The sequence below is a fragment of the Mytilus trossulus genome, chromosome 8, assembly GCF_036588685.1.
Source record: "Mytilus trossulus isolate FHL-02 chromosome 8, PNRI_Mtr1.1.1.hap1, whole genome shotgun sequence".
Lineage (NCBI taxonomy): Eukaryota > Metazoa > Mollusca > Bivalvia > Mytilida > Mytilidae > Mytilus > Mytilus trossulus.
In genome coordinates, this window is record NC_086380.1 from 36,187,348 (window position 1) to 36,211,500 (window position 24,153).

The following is a 24,153-nucleotide window of genomic DNA, read 5'->3' on the forward strand; positions in this document are numbered from 1 at the left end:
CAAACAAAGGTCGAATTTAATCGTGAAATAGATTACTTTTTAAAAGCTTACGTTTTGTTTAGAAATAGATAACATTTCTCTTTAGCGTCTTCTGTGCCAAATACCGATATATTTCCCCCTTACTTATTTCAAATTTTGAAAGATAAATTATTATTCCTTATATATGCAATGTATTGAATCAATTGAGAAGCAGTCAGTTAAAATGATAAGGAGCGTACTACAACTAATAATTGTTCTGTCATGGATGACAACTAGTATACAAAGTTGTTTTTGTGGTACTGAACATCCTCAAGTTCAATTCTGCGAAGCTCATTACGGTACGTTTTATTATGGATATGAACATCAAGGGCCACGATTGGTCTTCTTTTTAACGAACAGGATTTGCATGTTTGCCATTTTAGTTTCTGCTTAATCAAAATGATTTTTTTTACTAATTATTACTATATATATCGGTTTTTAATTAAACTGTATAATGATGATAGCGTCATCATGAGATTGAACCCTCGGCAGATTTTAGGCTAAAAACTGCACCACTTGTTTGTTGTGATTGTACAATTCAAGTTGGCGTTATACCCCCGAACTACATTTAATAAATTGAGATTGGAAATGGGGAATGTGTCAAAGAGACGACAACCCGATCATAGAGCAGACAACAGCCGAAGTCAACCAATGGGTATTTAATTGAGCGAGAAACTTTCGCACCCGTATGCGTCTTTCAGCTGGCCCTTAAACAAATATGTATACTCGTTCGGTGGAAATTGACGTCATGCTAAACCTCGAATTAAACTCAGGAAACGTAAATTAAAAATCATACAATGCAAACAAAGGTCAGAGGCCCATGACTAGGGACTGGCGCAAAATTGCGGCGAGGTAATTTTTTTTTTTGAGATATCAACCCCTCCCCCTTTACCTCTACCCAATGTAGAAAAGATGAATAAAAAAAGATTTAGTGTAGTTAAAGAGATGATAGTTAGACAAATTACAATCTCAGCTATATAGATATGCATTGTTTTGTGAATCACGTGTATTGGCGGATTAATAGATAAACTTAAAATGCACCGCGAAGTCTCAATACCAAATCAAAGTAACATGCATGGTTAATCAATGCAAATTAAATGACAAAAACAAATAACACCAAAAAAAGGATAAAACTGTCACTGTCCTAACGATCAACTAAAATCATATATCAAAACGTTGTTGATAGGTATCCACTAAAAAAAACAACACAATACACCTTTATCAAAAGCTTTTATAATCTGAAGACTCTCCAAAAGAAACCTTAAGGGTGTTTCATTTAGTTTTATCTGAAGTATTTACTGTCATGCCAGTACAAATTAAGTTATTAATGATATTTGTATTGCGGTATAAGTTATAAAGCTATGTACTAGAAACAAATACATGCAACTTCATTCATATATTTCACATGTTTGCATGAGCCATAATTTAGGAAAATACATAGAGCATCTCATATCAAATGTAAAAAATAACGTTTCAAATTAAAAGAAATGACACTCAAAGCAAACTCATGTTATAGATAATTTGGGTTTAATACATACAGTTATGCATAAACCCACTTTAGTATTTAAGAGATGGTTTATGAATGCGGTAAATATTTCATCTTTCGTGATTGCTAATAAGAGGCCTTATTCATCCCTCTCATCTGTAAGTCGTCTTTATATGAAAACAACAGATGTAGTAAGATTACCAATGAGAAATTTCTCAAAAAGGAAACAAAATGATACAGATATTCACAATTTTATCTAACCGATCAGCCTTCAACAATGAGCATAGCCCTTACTGCATTGTCAGCATTAATAGGCCAACAAATTCAACGAGAAAAAACAACGGTCCATTTTTTGTAGGAAGGTAAACAAAATTCAAACTTGTTACAAAGCAAAAAATGAAACCAATTGAATTCCAGGCTCCTTCATGGGACAACAACATACATTTCGTCGCGTGATTAAACATGTTAGCGATCGCCAAACTCTCCCCTGTCTCTCTGCATTTTATGAGTATGTAAAAAAAAAGAATGTACATCTTTATAAAAATGTCGGATGGTTTCCAATACAGTATGCTTTTTCAGTATTGTATGGCAAAGTTATAAACGAGACTCTTATACCAGGTCCAAGAGATGATTATTACAATAATTACGCAACTTGGGAATATACATTTACAGTTATTTTCAGAATGAAGGTACGTATCAGTAATATAATGATTTTCTAAACTCAAACTCATTGAAATCGTGCATTGAAAATGAAAGAGGTGTTATGATTTACAATGGAGAGGCTTTCTACAGGATGGATACCAACTTCATTTTTCATTTGTAACATATAAGATAACAAATATCGATCAACAATTATCATTTCAATAAAATATGTTAAAGTATTTATTGCATACTCTATGGAATATGAATGGTCTCTAACGCAGGAATCACTCGATATATAAATTGCCGAAAATATTTTATTCTAACAAATGCGAAGAACTCTAGATAATTGACTTGGTTGTTCGGCTTTTTTTGCTTGTGTTTAAAATCTGGTCATAATAAACAAAAAGACAAAAATACTAAATTTGATTTCAATTGCATTTAAATGACTTACAAAACCTAATTTGTTATTACTGTTAAAATATATCCTGTATGTCTAACAGAAAAAAATGTTTGAATAATTAGGTTATTGGAAGATCGCACATAAAAAACGGTATTCGAGCTTGTCTATAGGTTGCACTTTGTAAATACAGCTGTTTCTCAAACCACGCTTCTTTTGGAGAGATTTAGAATATTCATAGAAAATTAATTTTGTTTACATACTGGTTCCCAGTTATGCTCTCTGTGTTCCATTTCAAAGAGTCATAACTTGGAAATGTTACCAGTAAATATACATGTGCATATTGTTTACATTGAAATCTGTGGTAACCCTTCATTCGAGGTAGGGACAGTTAAGAAAATAAGTTTTAGTTTAAACCTTGCAAAGTTCAGGGCATATAAACGTGGAAAATATGCCGCACAGCCCTATATTTTGACCTTTGAAAAAAATTGTAGTGCATATGAACTTTCAATTTTAGGATAAGATTTTTTTCAAAACTTCATAGTAAAAGTGATACAGTTTTAGCCGTAAAAGGAGTTCCTATGGAAAATTGCATTGTCAATATTTACAGAAATGCAACTATAAGACGAAAGATCAATATAAAAGCGTGTTTATGAAATTATAGCGTGTGTATAGGTTCAAGAACCCATTATAAAGGCGTGTGCATTGGTGTGTCTGATATCTCTTCGGTGTTCTGAATTGAATACCACGTCAGGGTCCTCTGGCCTTTGTACGTGTTGTATAGATTTTAATTTTAGTTAATTCATAAGTTTTGGAGTTCAGTGTAACGTCCATTTTCATTGAACTGTGTTACAGTACAGATTTAATTAGTGTTCAGCTGAAGCCGGCTTCCGGCTGCGGAATTGTCTGCCTGTTTTGAAAAACCATTGGTGATATTCAGCTTTTTTCTGTTCTTTGCTTACGCTTTTTTCTGTTTGATACACTCCTTATTTTATTCGCGTTTTAATTCAGTTGGACTATAAGTAAACATCTGACTTATTTCAAAATCACACAGTAGGCAATTATTTTGAGGTTTCAAGTTCTGAGTATCTTGTATAAGATCAGATAAACCTTAGATAAAATATTAATGCTTTTAACAATTGGCAAATAAAAAAACCGGAACGAGCTATGCATTTAGTAATTTTTCCGTACTAGGAAATAATAGACCTCCCTGATGAGCTATTAAATCAATATTCAATCGATTTCTTATGACATTTTCATAGTCTTTAAAAAATATTTCGGTAATATATGCTTTTGTCCTTGTCCGTACGTTTTCATATTTGATAAGAATTTAATTGATACGATATTTAAATAAAATTTCATCACTTTCACGACGACTGTACATTCTAGTCAAAAAATCGTGGGTATCATTTTTTGAGAACCTTGAAATCACATACGGTAAGACTTGTGTAATGATGCGATTGTAGTTGCCGATATGATTTAGAATGTTTAGATCACATGGGAAGGTGAGTGTTTTAATCAAGAATAACAAAATCGTTGCTATAATGATCTCGTTAATGACAATACATTTGTCTCGTAGCAAAAGTGATGATATGCTTGACTTCTAACCGAGTTACGATTGTCTTTTGTATTGTCAAATTCCTTCTTGATTACCACGTCAATATAATGTTTTTTTTTGCCCAGCAATTTAATGGATAAAGTAAGAATGGTTGTTTTAGTGTCCTTCAAATTAGTGTTCAATATCTCTGCTTGTTTCTTTGAATATTCTCTATTCAACAGGTCATGCCTGCATTCCAATATTATTTGGAGAAGGGTGAAACATATACGTATATCGTGCAAGCAATATATTCATCTTTTCCTGGTCTTTGCAATGGCTTTCATGCTGTTTATGACAGCCCAAGATAAACACTTCGTCAAATCAGATCTTGTTTTGTCCTCATCCTTGTTTTGTTCAGACGAAATATGAGTTAATGGAAGTAACATATCGAAATCTTCTGTATTAATAGGGTCTTTTAAGGATCTGCGTTTTTTGAATTTGAACAGAGATAGTTTACTTATCTTTTCTAGAAATGGCGAACGATACATTAATGATTATAATTGATTAAAATCTACTCGTTTCAGTTATAAATTAAATGTTTGAGGATGTACATCATCTTGTAGAATATCATAGAAAGGAGGACTGGCGAATTAGAAAATGTTGGTAATTGTTGAGGTTGGAATTTTCAAAAACATTTATGAAATTACTGGATTTAATTTGTTTCAACTCCGATCTTCCATACATTTATGAATGATAGGCTTAATATGCAATATGACCCTTAAAAACATAAACTTAAAATACAGGAGTTGACTTCTTTTGACGACAGTGTTTCGTGTTCAAATGCCAGATAGTTTACCAAAATGATACATCATTTATACGGAAAGCACTTAAACATATTCTTGCTATCTTTTAATATTTTTTTTTCAATATGAAGAAAATTACAAGTTTTAACAATTGACTTTAATTTCAACTTATAATTCTTATATCATTGCTACGGGAACTATAAGGACACAGTCACACGAAAATGTAATTGTGTTCTAAAAATGAAATAAACAACACAATACCACACAATGAAGACATTTAATATTTTTGTGGCAAAACATTTTGATGCTTATAGATAATGCATTATTACAATCTATCAATTTCGACAATAAAAATGCACTTGTATCTAAAAAAAATATAGAATTTATGATTAATATCAAGTAAGCGCTGAAGATTATGAATGTCAATTAATAAGGAATTTTGAACTTATATGCCTAAAACGACAGTTTCTTATTCACTTTTAAACATGTTAAAAAAGTATCTTAATTGATTGAATTGTAAATAATTCTATACATTTGTAAACAAGGGAGTGACAGAACGAGTTGGACAAGATGTAGTTATAGAGACTGCAGGAAATGATGCCCGTTGTGGCGTTCGCTTTACCGTCGGACAGTCTTATATCATAATGGGTAAATACACTGTAAGACAAATAATGACACTACTTACATTTAAAGGGCATCGTCACACACTAGTTGATCAATATAATATGGCTTTGTCTCAAAATACTGAAGACATATTGTCGCAGTTTTTATTCTTTAGATACTTTTACTAACTGTGTTCCAAATGTAACCCAATCGATGCAATTTTTCTCTTTCTTTTTGTGTACATGTTAAGGAGGCTCGAGGGTAAACAAATTTCAAAACAAAAACAAAAATTATTTTGCATTACAAAATTCAATTATGACATTAAGTAAATGTTTCTTTATCATATGGTACAGAACTCATTCAATAAATTTTAAAATGTAGACATCATTGAAAAAGCTCCATATTATTTTCCTTTGGTGCAAAATGCCATTTTTTTTGGTCATTATAATTGAAATATCTATTTTAACTCATCGGTGACCTATAATTTTTATTATTATTTTCAAATAAAATGTACTTAAACAAAACCTTTGTAAAGTTTGAGCGATTTCTGTAATTACGTTCTTCTTTTATTTCGAAGTTACCTCTATTTCTCCTTCTAGTTCAACAGAAAAAAAGATACTTGCACAAACATGTATGCTTCTTTTGCAGGCTAAATGTGAACGTAAATGAACGGTGGCCCCATTTTGTTATTCTATTTTTCTATTCAGTATAAGATAAAGTTCTTTTATCGTAAAATATAGCGAAATCCTATATTAAATTAAAAAAATCAATTTAGATCCGCGACCCTTAATTTTTCATATACCATATTTGCCGATTTGTGATTTTGGGGTAGTTGAAGACATACATGAAAGTAAAGCTTTACCGACATGAGCGAGCCACGCTACATGTAACGAGATAATGGTAATAAATAACAAGCGGTAAATATTCATGACACAAAAGATGGTGTTTGATTGAACTCCATCAGTTGAAAAACATTGTTAATCACGTGAAGAGTAATTCATTTTTTGTTTTGCTTATTAAAATGAAATTCGTTCTTTTCATTTTTACAATAATACAATCAATTTTCTTTGTTTATATTAGGACAAAACAACACCGATGGACAGAAAACGATATATAATTGTAATTTCCATAAGCAACTCGGCGACATGTCACCATCTCAAACGTTTTATCTGTTTTCAAGAGGTTCCTATTCGTACTTAAGAAACTGCAGAAGAAGGAGATGCGTAAGTTATTAAGTATCAAGCTAGTATGTGTATGTTTTTACTTGATAGTTTTTTTCATTTACTTGTAATTCCTTTTACGGCTTTATTATTTTTGGATATTGCCTTGATTTTCGTGCATAGATTAATATATAAAAAAGAAGATGTGGTATGATTGCCAATGAGACAACTATCCACAAAAGACCAAAATGACACAAACATTAACAACTATAGGTCACCGTACGGCCTTCAACAATGACCAAAGCCCATACCGCATAGTCAGCTATAAAAAGCCCCAATATTACGAAAAACAAATATGTTATTGTTTTATGAAGGCAAAAAACCTTGTGTCTTATTTTTATACGTCAAGTCCTTATTTCAAATCTTTGAACTTATTTAGATAATTCAAAAACATTGAATGAATGAATGAATCTTTATTTCAAAAAGATAGACATGCTATGGCAAAATTACCAACATATATTACATAATATAAAACATGTATAAACAGTAGAGAACAATAGAATAATACAATGACATGATATATTAAGTTATCAGACTATATAAGATCGAATAATCCATGCAGTGTGTGCTTATTGTAATCACTGCGGACAACCACAGAGATTGGTATATTGAATAAGATTTATACTTGCACTGAATAGCTTGTCAGGAAAGTTTTAAATACGGGTCGGAATGAGACTATGTTGTATTGGTTAAGATTTTCACATTCCTGTTTTTAAACCGTGAATATCACTGACCAGTCTTTGATGACTGTACGAATAAGATTTGAAAGAAAAACGAATTTCAAAAACTTAAGTTAAATCGTCTGAAGAATTGGACATTTTGTAATTTCTCAAACCAATCTGTAATGGACACGAAATTGTTTCACTTTAGCATAAGAATTTAAATTATTCATTTGATGAAAAATATACTCGATCATTTTGTTTTGTAAACTTTGTCGTTTATACATTTATTACCAAAACAAATTACTGAACATATGAAAATCAAACGAAATGTCTGAGTGTTTGAGTTTAAAACTATGAAGTAGCGCAGTGCCAGTAAGGAAAAAATACATTTAAGGATGTTCGTTTGTCAAGTTTGATTTTTTGTCAGCTTTTCGGATTTTTCTGGTTTTATTCATTTGAAAGCCTTTATATTTTTGTTTATTTACCCCCATTTTTCTTTTTACAAATCTATTGCATATATTATTATGAGCCATTTGTAAAATTCGTATAGAATCTTATTAATTTTTAATAGTTTTTGAAAACTTTGACTTGTCAATGATAAAGCTATGAAAAATCAAGAGAACATGTTCCCGCCAAAATGGCTAATATCGCGAAAACAAGCGCATTGACATCTATATAGTTTTTACTGTTTTGATACCTTTATTAATTCCGTATCAATATATACTATTTTTATGAAAAGCTATTTATTTTGAAACTGAGTAGCGAACTTTCTTTAACGGAGTTCTTACAAGGTGGTCTTCCGCAGTCTTTATGTTATGTGTTAACTTAAACAAAACATTGCTTTAATATGCTTGCATGCAGACTGTATCTTTAAAGTTTCATTTTAAATTTTATTCAGTGAACAGAGAATTCTGGTTTTTTTCGGATAGATAAAGCGTATACAAATTGTAAGTAGTCAGCACTTCGGTGTTGACATGAATATTAATTATGTTGTCATTTTTATAAATTTTCTGTTTTAATACAAAACTTAGAAATTTTCGAAAAACTAAGGATTTTCTTATCCCAGGCATAGATCACCTTAGCCGTATTTGGCACAACTTTTGGGAATTTTGGATCTTCAATGCTCTTCAACTTTGTATTTGTTTGGTTTATAACTATTTCGATATGAGCGTCACTAATGAGTCTTATGTAGACGAAACGCGCGTATGGCGTACTTAAATATAATCCTTGTACCTTTGATAACTATTTACACCACTGGGTCGATGCCTCTGCTGGTGGACGTTTCCTCCCCGAGGGTATCAACAGCCCAGTAGTCAGCACTTCGGTGTTGACATGAATATCAATTATGTGGTCATTTCTATAAATTTCCTGTTTTAATACAGAACTTTGAATTTTTCGAAAAACTAAGGATTTTCTTATCCCAGGCATAGATCACCTTAGCCGTATTTGGCACAACTTTTTTGAATTTTGGATCTTCAATGCTCTTCAACTTTGTATTTGTTTGGTTTATAACTATTTCGATATGAGCGTTACTGGTGAGTCTTATGTAGACGAAACGCGCGTCTGGCGTATTAAATTATAATCCTAGTACCTTTGATAACTATTAACTTAAAGTATATTCCAGACGAGCACAAATAAGTAATTACATGTAGTACAGAGGTAGAAATTGAAAATTGGGTCAATGAAATGGACGGAATATTTGAAATGGCATCTAACATATGGCTCTGCTGGTTAGAATGTGGCTCCAAATATATTACTTCTTGCACAGTTAAAAGAAAACTATTTTTTTCAATAGGATTTTACCACCGAAATGGGATAACTATAGAGCACCATATGTTTCTTATCTTATCAAACCGATAGTACAAATATCTGTAAATCTGTCAGCCGTTTATTGTGTAGCATTCAAGGAATTTGAAAAAAAAACAACAACATAATGTTTCTTACTTCTGTACTAAGCAACAACACAATAGCGTTTAACATTTTTGTGAGATATTATCAACGTTCAATTACTTTTTATGACACAGGAACCCTACATGAACGAATTATGACCGGAAACGCTTGCCCTGTAATATGTTATACATTGCATATTGTTAACATAATCTGAAACACTTCTTAAAAGGTGTGTCATTAACGCTTGTTTTACTGACATTTTCGCAAATCAAGGGAAAAAAAACCAACAGAAAACGATCCATTTTGTCTAATGAATGTGATCTACTAAATCAGACTAATTACAGGGTTTGTAATAATTGTTGTTGTCTGTTCTATGGTTCTAGGCCGGATTGTTGTTTCTTTGACACATTCCCCATTTCCATTCTTAATTTTAAATCATAAAACAGACTTTTTTTTGTAATGCTTTCGTCTAGTTTGTTGAACATAAGTAGAATATGTGAATGTGTTTAAAAGGTTCCTTATGAGATATAAACCAGAAAACTGATTTAGACTTACCCTATTTGGAAACCAACAAATATTATATTGCGCCTCAATTAACGGTCTGTATTTTGTTGTTACATGGTATACCACCATCTTGGATTGTACAATCGCAGTACAAAATCGGTCTAGATTTTTGGGCAAATCTGCAAATTTGGAGACAGATTTGTAATTTGATAGCTAGTTTGTTTGTTTATTTAATCAAAATTCGGTGATTTTTTGGGTTTAGAAAAATTTTGCGTTTCATTTTTTTTTCTTCAAATAAGTCGTTTACGGGGAGAAAGTCTTTTAGTAAAAATATTATACTCTACTGATAGGAAAATGTTTAATGTTAACTTGTAGGAAGAAAACATGTTAAGTGACACCATATATATATATACGTTACGGACTGTTGGAGTTTCTTGGTTTTTGTTAATACAACTCTTCGAGTATTTTAGACCGTTTTCAAACCAAACACCACGTACAATAAACATGATTACAATTAGTTTCATGAAATGTACACTGGTTTCACATTAAATGTGTTCACATCTGTACACCTGGTTTAGTTACCTGTGCATAAGTTTTGTTCACACTTATAATAAAATTAACGGTACCAATTTTCTTGCATACTGTGTTTCATTTAAATGTTCATTACATAGAATCTAATTAAAACTTCTTGGACAACTTTTGTAGCAGTTATGAAAGCCATCTTGATGATTTGCACCTATTTTAAAGATACTAAGGATGTCTTAATTACCAGAGGCGGATAAAGGCATTCTTTAAAATGCAAGGGGTTCTAATGATTGATCGTCCGAAAATGAGGGTTCCAACCCCGGAACCCGCCCCATCAGAACTCGCCACTAATTACGCAATACATTACGTAGGCTACAAACGAAGAAGAAGGATTGAAATGCATTTATTAGTGAATCGTTGATTGATCAGTGGAAAATAATTCTATGTATGTCCAGTCAATTCGGGAAGACATTTTCAAATGAATTATGTGTCGGGCAATTATGATGCTTTGAGTCAGGTTTAGAGGTTCAGCAAATGACCATTCAACTAAAAACAGGGGTTTGTTTTCTTTAAAAATATTCTGATCCTAAAATTGCTGAAAAAATATTCCGTTGAATGAGGAAAACAAATTGCTGAATCCAGATTTTATCCGGATCCTTATAGTGTTAAATTTTGAACAAAATTATTTGATTGATAGCTTTGGGAAACTAAATAAAAATGCTCGTGCTTTGCGGCAAAACAAAAATAATCTATGTCAAATATAAAACCATAACCCCCTTCTCGCTCCCTAATTAAATTACATTAACACAACACCGAATGCATGTGTGGATTCCGAAAGTTTGCGTCTGAGCGCTACAGATTCAAACATTTGTGTATGAAAAGACTATGATCTATAAAATTAAGGAATGCTATATTCAATTTTCCAAAAAAACAGGGTTGCGATTATTACTAAATTATAATGTATTTGTTTGCTACAAAACCAATGTCGATTGATTTTATACACAAGTAGACGATAAGTCTAATATTTCTATGTTTTAAACACAATATGACTTACAAGGAGATAATTTGATTAGACACTTAGGTTATCTGTATCCAACTAAAAAAACATAAGTACTTGAATAATCAAACACAATAAAGTCAATGTCATTATGTATGAGTTTATTGATAATAAAAAAAAGTATCAAGGGGTTTTAAAATCAAAATCGAAAGAATACTGTATAAAATCTATATAACTATTATCGGACATTAGTTTGTGTGACAGAATGGGAAACATTTTCTTTAAAAAAATGTTAGGAACAAACGAATTACATGTTAATGCCGGATCAGACAATATTCCGCAACAATCATATTTTTGTATCTACAAAGTTAAACTTTATATACAAGCTTGATCATATCATATACTCTGACAGTTATATTATAAACTCGCTTTTTTGTTTCAGAAAATTTCAGAGAATTCAATTGGTTGTAGATATGGGGACTTGAATGGAGGTTCTCGAACTGCATCCTGCTTAGCTAAGAAAGCACTGTGCCAGAGAGGAAGAAGGCGTTGCCTCTGGGTTAATAATGAAACATGTTAACGTATTTATGTCATCATATGCTGACTACAATGGCTGCCTGGAAGCACACATTGATTGAAATTTGTACGGCAATTTTTATTTCAAGTGTTTGCCTGCTTCAAATGTGAAGATATTATCATATTGATTTGTATATTATTGTATCCAAGATGATCTTAGCATTTGACTTTTCATATTACAAGTACCCTATTGATTTGGTAGACATGACAAACTGTCAATTTATTGGTCCACAGTGTTTTGTTTTCTAGATAACACAAACAGAGTTCTGTTCAAAAATACGTGCTTAGTACACAGTTAAATGATTAATATTTACATATCCATTTTTAAACAGCAAAAATCTGTACTTTAGTCTGTATTTGTATATTATATATTCAAATACGTTAGTGTACATTTTTTTTTAGTTCATTAGACCTTTGAATAACAAGGACGTAAATTTCAATAAAGAAAACAAATCTCCAATATATGTAGGATTCTTTGGATTTCCAGAATTCGTATCCATGTTTGGATGAAGGACTTACTCGTTTAAAGTAAGTAATGTTTCGTTGTTGAAAACTGTAATCTCCCTGTTTGAAAAAGACACGTTTAAAGCTGAATGTTAACAACTTTGCCATCGACCTAGATATTAACCTAGACCATCATTATCGAAAATGGATAAATTACCTGTTTATTTAGTGAATTCAATAGAAAATGCCTGTAACATATTTAACAATATATCATTCACAATACACGGGGATGAAAGTAAAGCAAGAATATCTATAATGTTTGGACAAAGTGAGAGTAAACAAAGTAGACGTAAGTCAAAATCTACGGAATGCCGAAATAACAAAAGAATGGAAAATTATATAGAAAAATTTACAAATACAGATGACAATCTTAAAATAAATAAAAGGATTGTTCAAGGAACTGTTGAAATTTTAGATGATCAATTAATGGAGATCGAAACTACAAATGTAAGGAGCACAGAAACAGACACTGTAATAGATAAATGTACACTTGAATTACAGGAGAGCAAAACACAATTTTCAAACACTCATTCCAAAAAAGTGGATGTTGAGAAAATAAACAAAGTTACAGAATGTGCTAAATTAACAGAAACTAATGAACACCGGTTAGTTGAAACTATGAACACAGAGGAAAGTGACACAATAATGTCAACTCAAAATGATAAACAAGAGCAGTCTGATGAATCGGATGATGATGATGATGATGATGATGATGATGATGATGATGATGATGATGATGATGATGATGATGATGATGATGATGATGATGATGATGATGATGATGATGATGATGATGATGATGATGATGATGATGATGATGATGATGATGATGATGATGATGATGATGATGATGATGATGATGATGATGATGATGATGATGATGATGATGATGATGATGATGATGATGATGATGATGATGATGATGATGATGATGATGATGATGATGATGATGATGATGATGATGATGATGATGATGATGATGATGATGATGATGATGATGATGATGATGATGATGATGATGATGATGATGATGATGATGATGATGATGATGATGATGATGATGATGATGATGATGATGATGATGATGATGATGATGATGATGATGATGATGATGATGATGATGATGATGATGATGATGATGATGATGATGATGATGATGATGAAAAACGAGTTACTGTTGATGAAATCATTTCGAAAGCGGTGATAAAGAAAAGTAGAATGTCGCCCGATAAATTTATTGCGAAAATAAAAGGGAACGAGAAACTTATAAAATATGACCGGGGACGTGACAAAGTAGAAGAAGTTCTGCCAACTGATTCTGACTATTACACATTTAAGCAAAACGTCGAACATGATTTTCAAGATGTAAGAAACTATGAATTTCGTCCGGATGATACCGATGAGAAACTTTTATTGATTGCTACTTTTGCAATTGATAATAGGCTTTATGTTCATAAGAAATGATTTATTTTGTATATGAGAATATCTTTTTTATTGTTTTTAAAATTTGATTATTCCAAGACTTGAAAAAAATGATTTTATGTTCAATTTTGACAAACAAGTCTTTGAGTTAATAACTTTCAATGCTAAAATAGAGTTGAATGTGTGAAGGCATTGGAATCCATCCACATACATGCAATTTTTGTTTTCATATAAGCATATTTGTTTTAACTGTTAGGGATGTTGTATAAAATATGAATAATAATTATTATTTTTTTGATTCGTTTTAGACATTCTAACAATTCAGATTTTAAAATTTATGAAAAAAAACCCTAATAAAATAAAAAACAAAAGGAAATTTTAAAAATTCTGCAATATTTAAAGTACGAATATATCTATATATGGTATTGTAGGGAATATCTTCAAACTGTGATATTATAGTAGATGAATACATGAAATAATTGTACAGTGTGTAAATATGATAAAATAAAAAAAAAAAAAAAAAAAAAAAAACATTTTATAAATAATAATTTACTACACATAATCGAAAACACCAACACAGATGTATAGAATAGTCGATATTCTATCAAAATATTTAAACAAGAAATAATCTGTAGTTTACACCTATATTTTAGGTTATTTTATGGAATAACCGTTTCACAAATGATATCGGATATGTTCCTTGCGTCGTAACTACAATCCCTTTCCCTTTCATGAATTTGACCTACCGAGTTAGACTATTTACCGGATTTGTAATCACATAAGCAACACGACGGGTGCCGCATGTGGAGCAGGATCTGCTTACCCTTCCGGAGCACCTGAAATCACCCCTAGTTTTTGGTGGGGTTCGTGTTGTTTAATCTTTAGTTTTCTATGTTGTGTCATGTGTACTCTTGTTTTTCTGTTTGTCTTTTTCATTTTTAGCCATGGCGTTGTCAGTTTGTGTTAGATTTACGAGTTTGACTGTCCCTTTGGTATCTTTGGTCCCTTTTTTTATAGAAATACATTTTAAAAAAATCACGACACGAGATAACAACCTTTTATTTCGCTTATACAGCTAACATCATGTACATACATGACTTAATTAACAACTTCAAAAACATTATTTTAGTTTTGAATTGTTTTCTCAAAGCACTTATATTTGTTGATTTATCGAATTGATTGTTGCTTGATTGTAATGGATTCACCAACCTTGATTAAATAATTAATGATGACAATCTTAATAAAATTTTCCGGCTTATTGCCAAAATAACAGAACAAACCTTACACATCTGAGCAAACTAAGAATTTTGTCAAGGGTTTTGACTGATATTCAAAGATGTATTTATACGATGTAAATTCCTTACACGCTTTAAGCTTGACAGAACCGTTTACGTAGAATTGTCCTTGTCATTAATCAGTTAGTACACATCTTGATCACAACACTAAAAGAATTGTGTTCGTAAAAACTTTTAATTCTATTGTTTGAATGGTCAAATGTATGATCAGTTAATAGTCACACTAAACGTTTCTTAATTTGTTGTATTTGATACAAATTTCGACGAAAATAAATCCACAAAGCTCAAAAGTGGCTCTGCTGAGGTGTGAAATTCGACAGATATTTTACAAATAAACAAAGGAGTTATATTAAAGGGGTACACAACACTTTTACTTAACATTCGCTAAAAAGAATATGGATGTATTAGTTCCTAATTTTCAAATAAATTAATTTTACTTGTGATTTGTCATTGCTTAGCAAAAACTATGTTTGGGATAAAGTTAAATCACAAAAAAAAAAAATCCGAGGAAAATTCGAAACGGAAATTTCATAACTGAAAGGCAAAACCAAATGTCAAATACATCAAACGAATGGATATCATCTGTCACGATGCACTTAAATTTACTGTTACGGTTTTGTTACATGTGGTAGTAAGAAGGATGTATGTGAAATGTACAATTGAACGTTGAAAATCACTAGTACAACCACACACAATGTTTAATAAAAGTAGGAATATAATATTTGGAAGATGTATTGGCTCTCAAAAAATGACGACTTTTATCCTATTGAAAAAATTTAAATAAAGCTTTTACTAGCAATGAACACTGCTCTTCTAGGATCATGATATCTTCATCTTATCTTAAACAGGTAGCTTAATAACGAAAGGATAAAAGAAAAGATTTGTCATTGCCTATTGCTACTTATTTATTTTTAGTTGGTGACGTTCCTTTGTCACCATCTTATCGTGTTTATATCTCAAATGTGTACGATTCTTTCATGTATGCTCCGTGTTGAAGGCCGTACTTTAACCTATAATGGTTTACTTTTTAAATTGTTATTTGGATGGAGAGTTGTCTCATTGGCACTCACACCACATCTTCCTATATCTATGTAACAACGTATGATATTGTTGCGAAAGTAATCCATGTATTACTGACAAATTATTACGCCAAGGTTTTCGATATCACAGACTAGTCAAAACATCTACAAAATAAAGGACATAATTTGTAAATATAAATCACCATGCAGACATCTTATACGTTCAGTCATTTACGATAGTGCTGTCTGGTCATTGAAGATGGGATATTGTAGTCATAGGTTATCTATTCTGACATTGGACTTGGACTTCTTTTGAACTGAGTTTAACTTGGCTATTGCTATTTGTTTGTTTATTTTACATTGGCTTAAGGTATAAAGGCGAATTTAGATCTCAATAAACCTGTTTAATTCCGCCGCATTGTTGTGCCTGTCCAAATTCAGGGGCCTCTGACCTTTGTTAGTCTTGTATGTATGTTTTTTTTTAATTTTAGTTTATTTATGTGTTTTGGAGTTAAGTGTGACACACATTTTATTTAGGGGCAATCTGAAGCCCGCCTCAAGGGTGCAGATTTTTGTTGCTGTGTTGAAGAGCCATAAGTGACCATCAGTTGTTTTCTTTCATTTTGTCGGGTTAATGTCTCTTTGGCATATTCCTCATTATAATTCTCAGATGTAGAGACCCTATGATTGAATCTATATTTATACCAAAACATGCAATCTTCAATGACCTGACCACAGTATCGTAACTTTATCCTTTCTGAATAAAGGTTTGTCGGTTAGCCTTTGAAGTGAATGTCGATATATCATCAAAAGCAAAATTTATTCATTATCATCATCGAAGAACTTGTTGACAAGGAGAAAAGGGTTCTTATTAAATATCAAAGCGTTCCCCGTGAAAAAGACGCTAACAAAAATAGTTTGACGTCTAGCAATTACCTTAACTTTGCTCATTAACATACACTGTCACTTATACATGTGAAAGTGATATTGACAAAATACTGCTGTCATATCTTAAAAGTATCGCGTTCGTATTAGAATTGATACCAATTATTTATTTATGTACATAAGAAAAGCGCAGCACTTACAATTTTTCACGCACATACATTTTTACTTTTAACTAACAATTGAAAATATATTTAGACTTAATTGTTATTTGTATATGTTGTATTTGATCAAAAAGTTAATGAAAGTTGATATTTTTGCACAAAAACATATTTTTCGTTGCCGAAAAAAACTTGTTCTGCATGGAATGGCTGCATATTTACAACTTCATATTTCAATTGGTGATTTCAATTAAGACACGTTTTTTTTTCGATTCGCTTCTTCCATAACTAGGTGTGTGAAGTGACTTTACCTGTTCAGTGGTTAAATCTTATTCAAACTAGAAAATTACTTTTGTTTACTTATCGATTAATACAACGAATTTTCAAAATTATGTTTTTTTGTTTAAAATACTTAACAAATTAAATCATTTATTCCAATAACCATGATATTAATAACAACAGTATTACTGTAAAACTGATATTAAAAAGGTACATTTAAGAGTATATGAATAATTAACTATGTTTTTTATCTTTTGTAATTGTTATTACAGGCGTGGTTTTATAGATAGGATCTTTACCAAAAAAGAAATTAAACTATGCAGGGGAAAGGAATTTGAAACGAAAGTACATTTTTTTTCTTATAGCAATAATACTGTTCAAATCAATCATGTGTCACCTCTGTAGACAACACTCTATACTTTGAGATATAAAAAAATGTATTCTAGTTATAAATATTTAAATAGACGAATTTTGAAATTTCTTTAGCAATTGCTACACATCAATAAGGATATGCAATAAAACAATAAAAAAGGATATATTTTCAATTTCGTTTTTAAGATTAACAATCAGAAAAAAATCAAAAAAAAGAGTTCCATGTCATTGTATATGGAGTCAACCCTATTGAAATCATATAAAATAAAATAAGCCTGATGCATTAGTTTGCACCTGTCTTATGTCATAAACCTGATGTTCAGATTTTGAAAACTAAGGCTTTTCTACCTCAGGAATAGATAACATTAGCTGTATTTGGCAACACTTTTAGGAATTTCTTGTCTCAATGCTCTTCAACTTCGCGCGTCTGGTGTATATATTGATTTTTATTACTGGTATTTATGATGAGTTTACTTGATGTGGTTAATAAATGTTTCTTGTTTCTATTTATTTTTCGTAAAGATTAAACCGTTGGTATTTCTGTTTGAATATTTTAACAAAAGTAAATTTTGGGGTCCCCTATAGCTTGGTGTGAGCAAAGGCTCCGTGTTTAAGGTCGTACTGTGATCTATAATGGTTTACTTTGACAGATTGTAACTTGAAAAAAAAATGAAACTCTGAGGAAAATTCAATCGGGAAGTCTCTAATCACATTGCAAAACACTTCAAACGAATGGACAACAACTGTCATATTCCTGACTTAGTATAGGCATTTTCAAATGTTGAAAACGGTGGATTGAATCTGGTTTTATAGCGCTAAACCTCTTAATTGTCCGAAAGTCTTATCAAATGAATGTAGAGTTGTATCATTGGTACACATACATTTACCATATCTTATTGTATTTAACAAAAAGTAATATTTTGAACAACATAGATTTGTAACAATTAAATCTACAAATTGTTCAATTAAACCATAACTGAATAACAAAACAAGAAATTAACTTTTAATAATTAAACAATATTGTTTCTAAATCTGTTTTGGTTCTACATGTTCTTAAAAGATGGTGTTAAATGAAAGTTGTTATTAATAACCTAAAGCAAACGAGTTTCCCACGGTTTTGGTTCGAACTATACAACTTTCCATTTTTATTTGTAAATTGCTTACTTTCAAACTATTACTAAAATTATGCATTTGATATTAACGACGAGCAAAACTTATGTATTATAGGGTGCAAAGAAAAATAAAATAACAAATTGTACATCACTTTAAAAAAATATATCTATGAGAAAATTGGAAAACGGTTTGATACTTGCTTGACACTTGGTGATACCCTTAAAGACTTACAGGCTACAACCAGCAATGATCATACCTTAATTGTGCGAATTGTACTATGCACTTCATTCGCAATTTTATGATTAAAACGCCCAATGTATTTGCAAATCGGAATTGTAACGTTGAATAGTTTAGACAAGAAGCGATAATGCAAACTCAAGGTAAGCAATAGAAACCATGTTTATCGAATATTATCATTCCTTGTTTTAAGAAAACTTCATTAAAGCAAATTTCACAACATAATATTCGTATTTTCTTCAATCATACTGGCTATGATTATTGTATTTTGAAGAAAAAAATATGAGAAGAAGAGGATCCCAAATAACCAATATTAAAGTACATAACAGTAGATAAGTAAATTAATTAAAACACTGACATGCTACAAATATTTACAAATAGTCAAACATAATTCTATGTTATAATTAAATAATTATTAATGATCATTACTTTGATTGGGATAACAAACTTTTAAAACGAATTTTATAAAATTAATAAAATAAAAAAATGGAACAAAACAGACAGAACCAAGTGATGGTTCCGAGATATAAGCTATTGACTAAGCCGGGGATTGACTCTCTACAGATTGTTCTTACATCTAACATTGGCGCCAGTTTTCATTCAAAAACCACAAACATGAAATTTTATTTTTAATTAAGTCTTTTTAAACTATATGTAATTAATCAAATTACACAACTTGATTATCCATGTAGGACCAAGACATATTTTACCTGCCTACTCAGGTAGAATATGTCTTAGTCCTACATGGATAAAACCAAACGATTCTGAACATCAGTCACCAATATCATTGGCTTGAAAAAAGATGGAGGTTTGATTGATTCAATAAATATATTCGATAAAAGGGTTTCAATACATCAAATTTATCGTGCATTATATCAATTTTCAAACAGAGGAAATGGAAACCCACAATCTATGTTAAATGATAAAAAATATTTTCAAATGAAAATGAAGAAGTTGCACATTATTAATAACTCGTAATAAATAAAAGCTTAAAAAACTGTAAACCAGAATAGATTTTATATTACTATAAACCTATTTCCATGTTCACATCTGCTATGTACTTATGAAATTATTTCTATAACGAATGCGCCAATTATGCTATTTATATTGATATTATTTTCCATTAACGAATTTTTATACAATTATGCGGTTAGGTTAAACAAGGGTGATATAAAGATATACTTTTGAGTAACGTAATTGCCTCTTTTAATTTGAAGTATTTTTTGGTACATTGCATTTGCTAGGATTTAAATTATATGCTTATAAATTTTGATAAAAAAAATATGCATTTGTTGTAACGGTTAATTATTTGTTTTTACAAAGTGACGTTATTCTTGCCGCTTACTCCTTTCAAGATCCCCACTAAAACATCGACATAAGACGTTGCAAACGATTCCTTTCAAATATAAAAAATGTGTTTTCAACATGGACGTTAATTCAAAAGAGTATCAATCAGCCAATATGGCAATTAAATCAATGCTACTTGTTATTGTTGTAATAGCAGTGATCACCAAAGAAGTCCAATTACAACCTCTAACCAGTGGTTGTGAATGTCCTAGAGGTGATCGACATGCTCAAGCTCGATTCTGCAAAGCTGACTATGGTAAGTCAAAATGTAATGTATGCACCAAGCTAAGAGTATGACTGATAAGAAAAAAAAAATGTTATAAAAAAAACACCGAGAAGTTACAATGTTTTCTAACAAAAAAGAGTGTACCATCAATGTTGTTTAAGTAATATTGCAATAGTATGCAGTGCGTTCCTATCAGGGCAGAAACAGTTACTTTGTGTCAATATTAAATACTAAGATTAAAACATATACTTACTTGATACCTAATTGATAGTTGTTTGAAAACACCTATTATATCCGTTATTTTAGAAACCACAAAAAATATGCAAAATGGTATTTTTATTCACAGTGCTAGAAGTAAGATTGTTTTCATCAAACATTTTCCTAGTTGTATAATTTTTTTTATTAATCGGAATGATATTGTTATGTTTGGTGCTTCAGTAATTTTCTTATCAAATCCTTGTAAATAATTATTTCATTATTGACACTAAAAAAATCAAGGATTAAAAGAAAATGTTTAAAATCGTTTGTAAACAAAACAAAAACAGGTACAAAGAAAATCTAATTTTATAGGAGTTATTTCTCCTTGTTGAAGCCCGTACGCTAACCTTCTTTATTCCATGATATTATTGGGATTACATAGCATGAATAAAACTTGATTAAGATCGTAAAATTATCAATTCAGTGGTTTGTTTATGTTATTTATCTTTCTGGTTTAATGTTTTGCCATTTTCTTTACTTAAAAAACAAATTTTATGGATAAAAGACATTTAGTCAGAAACTGTCACGTTGATCATTAAGCCGTTATTCATGCCCTATTAGTCTCTGTGTCCTTTCTAAGACGTACATGTATCCTATGTTATGTGTTCCTTACTTTTCAGACAATTTACCTGCAGTCAATTACATTCTGTTTATTTGCTTTTTCAGCCATTATCAAATAAGAGTGTAACATGTGTAACGCATGACAAATATAAACTGTTGATATAACTATCATGATAACTTCAAACTTGTAAAGAGAAAGGAAATTGATGTCAATGAAAATGATTATAAATGTGTTGTCTTAGTTTAAATCATGTTTGTTTATCATCAAAGGAATTTAAAAACAATTACTGGACACTTCATTGATGAGTTTATCAAAAAACACCTATCTATAGATATGGACTGGTTACACTCCGGCCAGTCAAGTGAAATAAATCGAGTAATAACATGCATGTTTATTAGTATTTTACTTCCAGTAATGGCACTGTCTGGCATGTCTGACATTTTTTTTTAATTGTCCTTTATTTGAGTATGTGTTTTCTACTTTACAAGTGAAATGTATTTTTTAACTCTGTCATCGATTTCACTTGTGAAAAAAAAACTATGCAATGAAATCAAGACATTTATAGATAAAAAAAAATGATAATAATTCATTTGGTTATGTTTTTGGTAAATGTTTTGAATTCGACGTACATGCATTAACATATGATTATAAAACAAAATTTTCCACTGAATCAAATTACTTTATTGTAGATTAAGATTGACATTTCTATTGGCATATATCCAATATATAATATATATTTTATTGATATGTGTATGCATGTAACTTTTTATATAGAAGGTAAGCACTTTTGTACAGATTTTATACAATTACACTCATAACTAACCTAGAAAAGGTGTGTTATCAACATAAAAATTCATTGAAACACATGGTTGCATCAGCAAACATCAACGGGGAAATGTTTGGTTCTATATTTTACGAAGCTTACATATCAATTGATTGTGAAATTTGAAACAAAACACTCATTATTATTGAGCATGATAAACTTTAAATTAACTAATCCATCATTGTACAAGAAGTACATGTATTTCTTATAGATTCTGATAAAAAAAAGGACTTCAATGCATGCTATTGTATTTACAAATTGGGCCAAATAGGCAATTGGAAAATGTATTTTCATTAAATGTCATATTAAGTTCTGTTCTTAATACTAAGTAATTGAATATATCAGATACAAGCAAAAGTGTTTCTAGTGTTTTCGGGAAACAGTTATTTGCAAATTACTCCGAATTCGTTAGTTTTGAAACATTTTACAAACTCGTGCACCATATTGAAGCGAAATGGAGTTTCGATGAACAAGATCAAATTAAAATAGACACCTGCGCATCACATTGGTGATTTCTTATCGAATAACAGAAGTGTGTTCTCTTACAAGTATAACATGTTACAGTTGTTGACATGTTTGACTTGGAAAGAAATTCATAAAACACATTTAAAGGTAACAATTTTACTGTTGACACTTGTTTTTGAATGATCAATAGAAGTATAGTTTTATAATGCTAACGGTATTACAGACTTCTTCACTTTAAAATGTCATTAGTGTATAGCGACATGTTAAGACTGCCAGTAAGATAAATCCTTTATATAGTGTAATAGTGACGTAATATGGTATGTAAAGGGTCATTAAACTTCATATTAGGATTCGAGTTTCGTGGAATTTACTAACCGCATATATACCGTATTGGGTCACTAGCACAGTATGTAACTAATAATAACCCGTATAAGTAGTAAGTAAAATAAGTATCATTTTCGTTTCACGAGCAGGGAGAAACCTATATTAATGTAATTTTCTTCACTTGAACCTCGTGTAATTTAAGTAAGTTTAAGACATAATAGTCAATCCACTAGTTCAACCATCAGACATAGAAAGCGCTGAAAAGTGTTAAAAATGAACTTCATTGGCAAACTTTAGTGTTTTTTTTTTTATTTTTGAAACATGTTTTTGTTTAAATGTACAGAGCTATTAGTTTGATTAAGAGAAACCAAATGTGGAGCAGGATCTGCTTACCCTTCCGGAGTACCTGAAATCACCCCTAGTTTTTGGTAGGGTTCGTGTTGCTTATTCGTTAGCTTTCTATGTTGTGCCTTGTGTACTATTGTTTGTCTGTTTGTCTTTATCATTTTTAGCCATGGCGTTGTCAGTTTATTTTCGATTTATGAGTTTACTGTCCCTCTGGTATTTTTCGTCCCTTTTTTTTTTTAATTTAGGGGAAAATAAAGTGTGTCCATAGCGAATCAATTTTACTTGTCAGTGAATTTGCATTAAAGTGAATACTAGGTAGTCTACTATGTTGCATGAAAAAGCCTATTTAACAAAATACCACAGAAATGACTTCAGAAACATCTTTTGTCACTGCAAACTATTCAATATTCTTAAAAATTCAAAGTACGCATTTGGCAAATTACAATAAAGTTAAAATACAAAAGATAAAACACAGTGTATCAAACTTATGGTATTACCTAAATAATATCGTATGACGTTTTCAGTATTGTATGGCAAAGTTAACAAAGAAGACCTGGATACAGCAGAACCCCTTGTCGATACTTCGACTAATAGATACACAGTTCGCATACTAGCAGCAATGAAGGTACGAAAATGTATGTAACACCGCATGCACT

General features: G+C 30.7%; 1 protein-coding gene across 1 annotated transcript; it reads left to right on the top strand.

The window, feature by feature from the left end:
* The first annotated feature begins 202 nt into the window (after positions 1 to 202).
* Positions 203 to 12,370, top strand: LOC134727619 (metalloproteinase inhibitor 4-like). Its single transcript, XM_063592000.1, has 6 exons — positions 203 to 317; positions 2,084 to 2,193; positions 5,429 to 5,531; positions 6,567 to 6,709; positions 11,727 to 11,843; positions 12,263 to 12,370. Exons 1-6 carry the CDS (start codon positions 203 to 205, stop codon positions 12,368 to 12,370), a joined length of 696 nt encoding a protein of 231 aa, XP_063448070.1.
* Positions 12,371 to 24,153: the final 11,783 nt, after the last annotated feature.

Bases quoted from the DNA above. Each gene is read 5' to 3' on its own strand.
- LOC134727619 (XM_063592000.1), top strand. From the start codon at position 203: ATGATAAGGAGCGTACTACAACTAATAATTGTTCTGTCATGGATGACA. The intron at 318-2,083 runs GTACGTTTTATT...ATGCTTTTTCAG, and splicing joins ATTCTGCGAAGCTCATTACG to TATTGTATGGCAAAGTTATA. The intron at 6,710-11,726 runs GTAAGTTATTAA...TTTTTGTTTCAG, and splicing joins ACTGCAGAAGAAGGAGATGC to AAAATTTCAGAGAATTCAAT.